General features: G+C 46.2%; 1 protein-coding gene across 7 annotated transcripts in view; it reads right to left on the reverse strand.

Moving 5' to 3' along the window:
• Window positions 1-12927, reverse strand: part of Slc38a1 (solute carrier family 38 member 1) — a 66240-nt gene that overhangs the window by 17857 nt on the left and 35456 nt on the right. For all 7 annotated transcript variants that reach the window (XM_076556670.1, XM_076556668.1, XM_015993206.3 and 4 more), the window contains one exon: window positions 341-414. In XM_076556670.1, coding sequence (XP_076412785.1) covers window positions 341-414 — 74 coding nt within the window. The remainder of the gene's footprint in view (window positions 1-340; window positions 415-12927) is intronic.

Consider the following 12927-nt stretch of genomic DNA (forward strand, 5'->3'; position numbering starts at 1 on the left):
AGATAGAAAATAAACACTTCAGGTGTTACATTGCCCAGAGAACTTGAAGTATCCCTGGTAGCATGCTCACTCCCACAATGCCTTGGGAATAACATTTTCTCCTTGAAATGTGCACAAAAGAGCATAAAAGGCCTGTTTACTTAAGACCTTGGAAGCTATGATAGGAAAACATAGGATCTTTGTTCAAGGTTCACCAAGGCCTAAGGAAACAGTGAAGCCTTTAAAACCAAGTGATCCCAAACTAGAAAAACAGGTACAATTGAGATATCACTGTAAATGACGCAATGACACATTGTCCGTGAGCATCCTGCCTTCAACAAAATTGTACATCTCAGCTTACCCGTTTCCTTGGAACAGATCAATAGTAGGTTTATTGAGTATATAGACAACAACGTCACCGAAGTCAGAAGTATCCTAGAGCAAAGAAAATAAGTATTTAGAAAACACATTTTGGAAAGGCAAAGGTCTCCTTCCGGTTAACATGGCTGGTTAGCATCAAGTTAGCTGCCTGCTTAAAATCCTCACAAAAATTCTTCTCATCGGAGTCTAAGTGAATGTACCAGTCACCATCTGTGATGTAATTCAAAACCCAAGCAGCTCCAGGAGGACATTCAGGCGACACCACTGTAGTAGGATCAGGTTATGAAAGCAAGCCTTTGTAGCCTATGGCATGAATACTCAAGGGTTACATCCGGGTGGGGAAGGGATTTTACAGATGGGGTGGCAGGGAAAGATGTCAGTGACCTTAGGAGAGGGACCATGTGACGTTAGTAGACATGCTTGACTTCCTCTCCCTCTGATTTCTCATGTATGACCCAAAGACACGCCAGATGATGACGTGACCTATCGCTCGGGAGCTATTCCTCAATCTGCGCATCATGCCATTAATTTAATTTTTTTTTCTCTTTGCACCTGGCTCCTCTTAGATAATTGCAAACCTCTCTAAAATGTGGGGCATTCTCACAATCAAGAACAACACGAGAACAAATTCATGTTTTTGTTTTAGGACACCTGGCTCATTAACAGACCTTTCTCAAGAAAAAGGGTATTTAGAGTGATGGGGGGGGGGCAGTCACACAGAGTATTTCTAAAGCACTTAGGTAAAACAGACATGATAACTGAAATAAAGCTTGCTTATTAAAAAAAAAAAGAAGAAGAAAATACAATTCCAGTCCTCAAACAAAACCACCTACTTCCTCCTGCAGGGAACAATGCCTGGCATATATTGGCCCCACGGTAGCCTTAGCCTAATTAAAAGCAGCTCTTTTCCTAGGAAGTGCTGTTGAGAGGCATTTGGCCCCTCCAGCAGTGCTCTGTGAGCTCAGGCTCCCAAAGCTCCCCCCCTGCACACCTGTGGGCCCGCCACTCTGGGGCCAGAGGCTACCTCTTCCGGCCTCTCCCCTGCCCGGGGCAGGATGGCTGTGCTCTCGATTCGGTAGCATTTTGTTTCCCCTGCACACGGCATTGTCTTGGAGAGATGACTAGGGAGTTCACGATCCCCAGAACTGATGGACTCCAGAAATGGACCCGGAAACAAGAAGGCCAAGTTCCATAGAGGCAAAACAAACCCCAGGAGAAAGAAGAGAAAAAAAGCGAACGCTGGGAAAAGCTAAAACCACCCTGCTGACGGAGGGGGACCGAGGATATTTATGATGGTTGAGAAAGTGCGTTCAGGTTTATATTTATTTGGCAAAGATCCTTGCGTGAAGAGGGTGATGAAGACAGTAAGTCCCTTGTGGTCTATCCTGTCCGAGGGGCAGGAAGATACCAAGAACATTTGTTTAACCAACCCAGGAGGTTGTAACGGGATGGGATTTGACTGGTGTTAGGCAAGGGTGGACCAGGCAGTCTTCTAAACAAAACTACACGTCGAAGAAACAAGCTTTGGGTTTTATTGAACCCCAAGGGCCAACTTCTACAAGCACAGGTGACAGGCTCAAGGCACAGGACTCCCTCGTGTGAACAGGAAAGGTACCAACTCAGGATCTGTCGTATGCTATTCTTCAATGACATGGACCAGGTCGGGGTTCTGCAGGGACCAACCAGGAGTGGAGAGGAACCATTGCCACTCACAGATCCAAGGATGAGGGGTAGAAAGGGGTATAACCTTGTAAGAGGAGGATGCACCTGCCCAAAGGGGCCGGTTATTAACATCTACAGAATGACTCAAGGCATTCTAGGAACACATCCGAGTACTCTCTCATCCAATAAAAGAGCGCCTGGGACCACACAGCTCTAGCACACAGTTTCCTGTCTCCGTTCTGTGAGCCCCATCTCTCTGTAGATGACACTCAGTGGCCTCTAGGAGACAGGAGAGGTGAAGAACCTCTTCAAAAGCTCCTGTCGCTCCCTTCCTTGTTCAAGGAGAAATATCAGTCAGGGAAGATTTTTCATTTTGTGTTGTTTTTGTTTTTTGAGACAGGGTTTCTTTGTGAGCCTTGGCTATCCTGGAACCCATTTTTTAGACCAGGCTGTCCTTGAACTCACAGAGATCTACCTGCCTCTGCCTCCTGAGTGCCGGGATTAAAGGTGTGCGCCACCACTGCTCGGCAGATCAGGGAAGATTTTAATAAAGTGTCCCCATCTTTCCCACACCTGAACGCAGCAGGATGAGGTATTCCCATGATGGTGACAATGATTCACTTTCTTCCATGTTTAGTCACATAACATGGCACTGTGCAGTCAACAACATGGAATGTCCCGGAGCCTTTGCCTCAAGCCATCCAATCTCTGGAGAAGATTCTCTTCTTCATCCTTCCCAAAATATATCCCCTCTTCTTCTTCTTCTTCTTCTTCTTCTTCTTCTTCTTCTTCTTCTTCTTCTTCTTCTTCTTCTTCTTCTTCTTCTTCTTCTTCTTCTTTTCTCCCCCCTCCTCCCCTAGGACAGTCTTACCACATACATAGTCCAACCTAGCCTCGAACTCATGAACCTCCTGCCTCAGACTCCTGAGTGCTGAGATTTCAGGTGTGACCCACCACATCTAGCCAGATCTCGCCTATAACTGAAAACCGACATAAAACCAAACCTGGGGCTGCAGAGATAGCTCAGATATTAAGAGGATCCTATCCCAAGAGGACCAGGATTCAATTCCCAGTGGCCACTGGCAGCTTGTAACCATTTGCAGCTCCAGTCCCAGGGGATCTGAAGCTCTCTTGTGGCCTCCACAAGGCATTGTACACATATGGCACACAGATATATAGGCAGGCAAGCACCCCCCCACACAAAATATTTTTAAAAATATCTTTTTCTATCAGACCACTAAAAAGCATACTGTATATGTAAAATTCCAAGAATGTAGGCTGCACCGAAGTCTAGCAGCTAATTTAGCAGGGTGAACCTTTTTGTTTAGATATTCGAAAGAAGCAATGTTTCCTAATTGATTCTAACATACCTAGAATAGTATGAAACTCAAGTTAGAGATGCCTTAAGACCGTGACAACTGAAAGAATGAGCCAAGAGGAATAAAGCAGAGAAATGTGTGTGATCATGTCTCTGAACGCTTGGGTTTCCAGCCTAACAATGACCCTATTTGTCCAAAGAGTTGAACACATAATTACGGTTTCCTGCAAAGACTCGAGCCAATTAGAAATCACTCCAGCTCCCACACCACTAGGGAAAAGCTGGTTGCATGTGGTAACTGAGTTGTAGAGGTGCTGCTCATCCAGTCTTGGGTCATCTTTGCCAAAAAAGGACCTAGAATGTATAAGTGTGTATGGACAGTTTGGGAGGGGGGGCAAGAAAGCCGCCACTGTGAGGGATGTGGTTAGGAATTTGAAGAATCCTTGTGTTAATAACACTTCAAAGATGTGGTGTAGGAAACCAGATATGGTGGCACAAGCCTGGAATCCCAGCATTTGAGAGGCAGTAGCAAAATGATCAGGAGTTTAAGGCCAACCTCAGCTACTTAGCACATTCAAGGCTAGCCTGTGCTACTATGAGACAGGAATAATATGATCTCCAAATAAAGAACCTCTTCCCCAAGCTGTGGTACAGGAATAACCTAGGAGTCTTTTTTTCTCCTGACAAGAAGACTGTTAAGAAACAGAATTCTAGGTAGTGCATGCCTTTAATTCCAGCACTCAGGAGGCAGACCCGGGCGGATCTCTGTGAGTTTGAGACCAGCCTAGTCTACAGAGTGAGATCCAGCACAGGACAGGCACCAAAACTACACAGAGAAACCCTGTCTCAAAAAAAAAAAAAAAAAAAAAAAAAGAAAAGAAAAGAAAAAAAAAGGGAGAAAGAAAGATAGACAGAAAGAAAAAGAAAGAAAACGAAAGGAAGGAAGGAAGAAAGGAAAGAAAGAAAGAAAGAAAGAAAGAAAGAAAGAAAGAAAGAAAGAAAGAAAGAAAGAAAGAAAGAGAGAATTTTAGACTCCTGGATCAGAGCACAATCTTCAAAGACTGCCTGGCATTTTACCCCAGAAAGGAGATCTCTTTGCTCTGTGCCAACAGGCAGACATCTGAATCAACAATGCCTCCTGATGGGGAATGCACTAGGCAACCGGTTCCATTTCTAGAAGTTCTGTGTGTTAGAAATGAGGCTGAGCTGACATGGCTGCAGTCATTTCTCCATTCGGGTTTCCACTTTCCTCCGGGCCCTTCTCAAGCCACCTGAACTCGAACGGCGTTTCTGCTGGACCAGCCCTCCCCACTCCAGTGCTCTCTGATTTAATCAGCTCTGATCCTCTCATCTCTTCATCCTATAAGTATCTGGGCTGTTTACACCTCAGTCAACCTCAAGGGCTGTGTGCTGGGACAAACACAGAGACACGACATCACTTTTTGTCTAAATGGTGCAAAGCATGATGGGATTTTTTAATTCTCTGAGTTGAACATCATACATTAAAAAAAAAATACCTCATTTTGAGATTCGTTTTTCTGGCAGTCATACCAACTTGTTTGTTTTTGTTTGTCTGTTTGAGATTAGGCTAAGTTTACCTGGCCCTATCGTGTCTATCAAAGAGCAAAACTCCACATGTACACCTTCTCCATTTGATCTCAAGTCTCATGAAATCTTTTGGAATTGTTATTCGTCCTCACCCTGTACTGTTCATCTCATCTGCTTCCTGTCCTCGGTTTGCCTTCCTCCAAACCACTGGTAGGGACTGTGGAGTTCCACGGACTACACCTGCATAAGGTGACCTGAAATAGGCACCCATGAGACAACTATTCAAACCCAAATCTGCAAGTCAGACAGGGCTGTCACCTGTCTCCCATACCCCACGTCTACCCAGCAGTAAGGACTCTTTATTTCTACTGGCAAGCATGTCCAAAGGCCACGGTCTGTGGCCAGCTCCCTTTTCCTGCTGAGACCCCCTGTCCACCCGGCATCCAGAATCCTTCTCCTGCCTTATTGCTGGCTGTAGCATGTGTTTTCATGTCTAGATTACGAGTCAGGCAAGGACGGTTTAATTCACCTGCTCATCCTCAACACCTACGAACAACTTACCGAAGAATCAATGAACACACAATTAGGATCTTGTCTGCAAGTTACCCGAGACTACACCAATATCCTGGTAAAATCCAGCCACACCTGTCTCCCTAAGAACAGTCCTGTGACCTGCTCGTTCCCACTTATCTCAACAGTTGACGTTAGTCTGGTGATTCTAAAGGACCACGAGCAACTGTATGTAAATGAGCTGTTTAATCATTTACTCCAGGATGTTGCTTGAGCCCTCCAAAAGCACAGAAAGAATCTTCCCACATTTAGTCCCAGGGGATACACCTGCCCCCCCCCCCCAATCTTCTTAACTACTGTGACTGTGTTCTAAGATAAATTTATTCTACTTTCTGCTAGAAAATTTTAAGTCCTCTCAGTGAACTTCTAAGTACCTACGTGTGTGTGTGTGTGTGTGTGTGTGTGTGTGTGTGTGTGTGTGTGTGCCTGCTTGTGCGGGTGCACGTGCCTGTGTGTACATGGGAGTCTAGAGGCCAGAGGACAACGTGGGTATCATTCCTCGGAAGCTGTTCACCTTGTTTTTGGAGATAGAGTTTCTTGGTGATATAGAACTTGCCAAGTAGGTGAGGCTGGCTGGTCTGCAAACCCCAGGAACTGGCCTGTTTCCTCCTCACCAGAGCTGGGATTACAAGCTTGAACCACCACAACACTTTTTTTTAAAAAACACAAAGCAAAAACAAAACAAAAACAGACCCCAGATTCTGGGGATTGAACTCGGGTCTTCGCACTTGTGTGGCATGTGCTTTACCAATGACGTCATCTCTCTAGACACCTTTAAATTTTAAAAAAGATTTATTGTTGTTATACGTTTAATTATGTATATATCTGTCAGTAGGTACATACACATAGATATTGATGCCTTAGAGAGACCAGAGGTGGCCTACTGGAGCTGGAGTTACAGACAATTGTGATCTGACAGATAGGGGGGAGGGGAGTTGAACTCAGGACCTCTGGAAGAGCAAGCTGTGCTCTTAACCCCTAACCCATCTCCCCAGCCCCACTTATCTTTAAAAAATGTGTATGTCATTGTTTCGAATCTCACTGACAGGGCAGTAATTCCTTAGACTTCTATGACATGTGAAGATTGTACAGACAGGAGACGGGAGATGGTTCAGTGGGTAGAGTCCTTCTCTGAGGACTGGAGTTTAGAATTCCAGAACCCACCTGAATGGTAGGTAGGTGTGACAGTCCACCTATACCCTAGTGCTCCAGGGGCAGAGACGGGATTCGGAGAGCAACCCGACTCTCCAGACTAGCTGAACTGGTGAACATTGAGTCCAAGTGAGAGACCCTGCCTTAACATCTAACGTGGAGACTGACTGAGGTAGACACCCAATGTCAGCGCCTCCGGCATCTACATACACGCGCGCATGCATGTGCAGTCCTGACATACATGTAAACGAACACACACATTTGAAAAAGACTGTACAGGTGATATAATAAACACCACTTTTAAAGTTTATGTGGATGAAATGGAAAGGTCGTAACAACAGAAGGAACTAGAATATTTACAGTGGTCATGGTGATATCATGAGTGTAACTGGGTAAACCTCCTCTTTAAATTGGGAGATTTGATGGTAAAGTACCCCTGAGCCACCGTCACAAAGAAGTACATCATGATACCTTAGGAGAGGTGACACTGGATTGTAGAGGTCTAATTATACAGCCAAGTGCTGCCAACCCTCCCACCTCAGCAGCTGAGCCCTTGGAGGAGAGGGGGATAAAACAGCAGCCACTGCTGTGAAGCCAAAAGTAGCTCAGGTGGGGGTATCTGGGGCTGCCACCCAGCTGAGAGCTTGCACCTCCTCCAGGACCAGCTCCTCTCTGAAAAACAGATTGCCCTTCCCTGCCGTGTCTTGCCAAAGTCTGCCCCACACTGCGGAACTACCCGCAGGTCTGGATAAGGTGAACGGTCTATCCGGCAGGTCCAGAGGGGGACCTCGGGTTCTGTGTTCCTAACAAGCCTCCCAGAAGCGCCGATGCTGGAGGTCCATGGACCACACCCGCAACGGTGAGACATACAGCCCAGCTCTGGCCCTGTGGCAGACACATCTCAGTTGTTCCTGACTCTCATAATATGACACATCTATACCCCTGCCATGCTGTCTGCCGAGAGATGCCCATCCGACACCCCAGCTCAGCTACTGGGAACAGGAAAGAGTATAAAGAAAGGCAGCACCCATCGCCCAACCACCACTGCTGTGAGACACCAATGGGCTCTGGGAAGAGCCAGACGGTGTCCATGTTTCTGCTCAACTCCTTTAAGCTTCCTTCTTCATGCAGGTGTATATTTAAACATTATTTACACCCCTCCCCAATGCCTCTGCTAGGCTTTGAGCATCACCACGCTAGGTAATTTTCCCTCTTCCCCCCCCCCCCCCCCCCCCCCCGTCAGATGTTCTATATTGAACTATTTTCCATTGTTAACTAGCTGGGCAACCCATTGTACCATGCTGATGTCCTCTATGCTGTCACGGGGGTGGCGGCCATCATCATCAACCTTGCAGCCCACAGGCTGAACAGTCCCTGGGATGTCAAGGGTTCTGGAGAGTTCTCTCTCTAAAGATTCAGGTTGTATTTATCAGGCAAATTTTGGCCACCTCATTACAGGTGTTGTTTCCGGGGCATCTGGGGTTTCTCTGTTGCCTTCTGCCTGCTGGAGGTTTTCTGAGGGCTCTGAGGGTTACCAGGACAGGGTAGAAATTGCCACCTCACCCTCGCCTGTCTGTTCTGAACGTTCAGTCTCACTGTAATCCTCAGACTTTGTCACTCACTGTTCGCCTGTGATAGCCCTTCGCGGGAGCCAAGGTGACCTTGGTGCGCACCTCACCAGGAATGCACATCGGATGCACTGCCTGCATCTCGTCAGAGCTGAACCCCAGTGGCGTGGCGGCGGGAACAGCTGGTGGTGTATCAGTTTGGATTTAGAACAACCAAGGAAAGTGGCATGTTGTTGGCCTCTTCTGTGCTGACAATCAGACAGCTAAGTCTTTCCCTTTTACATCCAGGGAGCAGTAGAAAACAACTACCAGTTTTGATGAAGTGGGCAGAAGAGCTCACCCAGAAACCGAACCAAAGCACAGGCAGTCTGTGGGACACGTTCTGTTTCCCAGCAACCCACACCCCTCACTTAAAAGCTCAGTCAGTCTGCTGGTTGAGGTAGGGTATTGTAAGAAAGTTTTTTTTTGTTCGTTTGTTTTGGTTTTTCGAGACAGGGTTTCTCTGTGTAGTTTTGGTTCCTGTCCTGGAACTCACTCTGTAGCCCAGGCTGGCCTCGAACTCACAGAGATCCACCTGGCTCAGCCTCCTGAGTGCTGGGATTAAAGGCGTGTGCCACCACCGCCCAGCTTTGTAAGAAAGATTTTTAAATCCAGTACAACAGAAATGGATCAACCAGAAGGAAACACTCATTGCTTTCTGGCCATTCACCTTCTCCCGCGCTCCTCTGCTGCGGGCTTCCGTTTGAGGACTTCTACCTCTAGTCCCCACCCACCTTTCATCTCCGCTAACCCCACCCCCCCATCCTCCGCCGCTCTTCTGTCACATCCCTATTCAGACTGGAGTCTCTGTTGAGAACTGGAAATAGCAGGAGGGCAGACAGCACAGAGGACCCGGCTGAGGGCAGAGACCAAGAACTGAAATTGATGCCTGGCTGTCTGGCGGGAAGGCTCAGATCTGGGGATTTTCCAGGCTCATGCGATAGAGATCTTGGCATGGGAAAAGAAAAAATGGGGGCAGGGCTGGAGAGATGTTTTGGGGTTAAGGGTCTGTAGTCCTCCCTCCAGAGGACCATGGTTCGGCTCCTAGCACTAACATCAGGTTGCTCACAACTGTCTGGTAATTACAGTTCTGGGGGATCTACATCTATGGCCTCCAGTTACCTGCACTCATAAGTGTACACACACACACACACACACACACACTCACTCTCTCTCTAACACACTTTCACACACTCACACACACACACTCACTCTCTCTCTAACACACTTTCATACACTCACACACACACTCTTTCTCTCTCTCTAACACACTTTCACACATACTCATACACACACATACACACTCAAACACACAAACTTTCACACACATACTCATATACACACACACTCACACATACACAAACACTCACTCACCACCTTCCCCCGCCCTTTAAAATAATAAATCTTCAAAACAGGAAAACTGAGTATGGACAAGGGATGGATAGAAGTGAGGGACCCTGACATTGAAAGTGGTTAGGGAAAGAGATGCCGACTACAGGTTCTCAGGGGGTTCCAGCAGTGGTGGCCCCTGCCCTGGGGAGCCACCGAGGTGCAAAGTGTAAGTGCAGAGGCAAGGGACACAGAGGACTTCATTCACCGGGAACTCAATGGAAAGGACACACACATTGAAAGCAATAAGGACGGGTTTTTCAGTCTCTAATTCACATGAATATTTTAAATGTTTTGAAGAACTCAAATTCCTCTTACATGCAAAGGAGTTTTTTAGACCTTTAATGTAATGGGATTCCCAATATAATTAATAAAGCACTTTATTGGTTAATAACAAAAACAAACTTTGGAGTGTTCATCCTAAGCATGGTTTGTATTTCACTTCTCAAGTGTTACCATCCCTGGTCCCATTTACAGGTCAATGAAGCATAGAGGTTAAGCATTTTGCCCAAAGTAGGAGAGCCAAAGGATCAGCACACTAGGATCCGGTGGTGTGCGGTTACTTGTACTATTTACACAATGGAGAGCCTTGAACCATGGTTTTAATAGGCTGGCCCAGGAGCAAGCGGAAGTCAATTACCCATCCAACACCTTTCATGTGTTTCCTTGTAGACAAGTCTAGTCTAAATCCTTTCACGAAAAATTGACCTTGAACTAGCCCCACGGTGGGTTAGCTATTTTTAATCCAGAGAGCAAAATCCATCTCACTGATGTCTGAATCTAATATCACCCTACAAAGAAAGGGGTGTTCAAAAGAGATGTGAAGACAGAAAGCAGGAGGCCTGAGCTTGGAGGAGGAAGTTGTACTGGCTAAAAAAGCAAGCCACTCCTTATGATCATTTCCCATTTTTTTTCTGGCAGTGGGTAGAGGACTGTGGATTTGTGTGGGACTTAATGTGTAACTGCTGACATTGTCCTAACTCCTCCTCCTGATCCTACAGGGACAACTGGCCTCTCTTCTCTTCAAACCTAGATGTTTACCCTTTAAAATAACGTGCCTCCCTCCACCTCACTTTCCGCCTCTGAAGATGTAACTTTTCATGACAGATAAAGTCCTCATAACAAGTGAAATGATTTAGACTGGGTTTAGAGTCCAGTTCCAGAAGCCTGCTGGATGTGGGGGGCTCCATCCGCGTGTCCTCCCTCACTCCATTCATTTCCATGGGAACTTGCACATGTGCCCATGGACACAAAGTGGACCAGGAGTGCACAACAGATATGGTCCCTACCCCCAGGAATTATGGTCACCCTAGAAGAGCCAGTTAACCTCTGTGAATCTCAATTTCTTCATCTATAAATGGAAGGTGACAACATAACATTCTTGGAATTCTATAAAATCATGCATGGTGTATGGCTGTCTTCTCTATATTCTTTTTTTAAAAAAAATAAAGGCCACTCTCAAGTAGATACTGTGATGACGTTCTGTCGGCCACTGTGTGCCAACCCTTGACATGGATGCTGATCTTTGATGCCATGCATCTAACACAGAGCAAGGCAAAACTAACTGGGCTACACAGGAGCAGTTTTCCTTTCTATTAAGTTGGCTATTGCTCTAGGAGATGAAATTTAACTTAGATTTGCAAACCCGTATCTCCAGACTGTACTTAACCTGCCCTACTGGGCCGATGCATGGTCTGTCTACAGTGAACCAGAGTTAACAGAAAAGCATTCCATGCATTGTGGAGCTGAATAATGGGGTGAAGACTAAAGACCACATAGTTGTCTCTTGCAAGCTAAGAAAGATACAGTAGGACAAGATAGAAGCCATGGTGCTATGCTCTTGATGGACTAAAGCACCAGAGGCGACAGTCTGAGCAAGGTGAAGTCTTGTGCACATCCATGCACAGCACACAGAAGCATACACACACACACACACACACACACACACACACACACACACACACACACACACACACACACAGGCTCCCATCTGAGACCCAGAGAATCCAATTCTTGGAACCAATTTGTCAGAGGCATCTCGGATGACCCAAGCTAAGCAATCAGTGTTCAACTTTTGAAAATAATGCCTGGGACCCATCTCCTACACAGGCCAGCTCCCTCTGTTTACAAAACAGGCCCTCATTGTGAGTACTTCTCTATTTCTGAAGAGCTTCTAAAGCCAATGAATTTCAATAGAGTTCAACGGCTCTAGCCCTGTCCTTTCTACATGAATTCCGAATGCTGGCAAGCTGACTGTGCCCCTTCTCCCCCTCGAGTGTCATTATTCCCAAACAAGGGCCTCTGATGCCAGCGGGTTTTGCTGCCAGCAAAACAACATTTTTCTCTTCAGATCATTTCTAAGGAACCGTGACTATAACTCAAAGAATTTTAAAAAACAAGTAACGGATTGACAAGAACGGAGATGAATCTGACCATACCCATGGACCTCCTAGCATCATCCGGAAGAGCGAGGTCTCCTTGTTGACTCCCAGTTAACCACTCCATTTTTATATTACATATTTGTCTTTCCTGAAGGGAGTGCCCAGAGATGACGACTTAGCATTAACAAAAATAATTTGATATGTAGCACATAAACCATCCTCTGCTTAGGGCAAAATTATCATGGTTCCATCACTCCGCCTTTTGGGAATATACACACAAGTAATAACGACAGTTTAAGAACAGATGGATCTTCGGTGGACCACAATCTTCGGTGGAACCTGTGACTAACAATAAATGGCGAAAAGCTCAGTTACTTCTTTGCAAGGGCGCTGTAGAAGATCTTAAACTGACTGGGAGGGAAACCAGGCAGACTGTGTGAAAGCCACCGTGGTGGTTTGGGTGAGAAATGTCTCCTCCAGTCTTGGGCATTTGAATACTGTCTTCAGTTGATGGTGCCGTTTGGGGAGGCGTAGATGGTACAGGCTTGCTTGAGGAGCCGAGGGCGGGCTTTGAGGGGAAAACCTCTTCAAGTTCCACTTCCTTCTTCCTACTTCAGTTTGTGGTAACAGATGTGGGTGAGCTCTCCTCCTCCACGCCTGCCACTTGCTGCTCCGCTTCCCCATCATGGTGGGCTCTTAACCACTCTAGAACCTTAAGTGCGAATAAACCCTTTCTTGCCTTAGTCATAATATTTTCATCACAGGAGCAGAAAAGTACTTTATACAGCCACATGCAGTTTAGAGGCTTATTGTTTTGCAATGCACTTTAGGCATGGAGTTTATCTGCTGCTGCTCGGAATCTAACTGCCTCAGATCTGCAGGTTGCAACATCTAACACTGCAAAACTGGTTCCTTTATTGTGGAGGGTCCTGATCTTAAA

This window comes from Peromyscus maniculatus, chromosome 20 (assembly GCF_049852395.1).
Source record: "Peromyscus maniculatus bairdii isolate BWxNUB_F1_BW_parent chromosome 20, HU_Pman_BW_mat_3.1, whole genome shotgun sequence".
Classification (NCBI taxonomy): domain Eukaryota; kingdom Metazoa; phylum Chordata; class Mammalia; order Rodentia; family Cricetidae; genus Peromyscus; species Peromyscus maniculatus.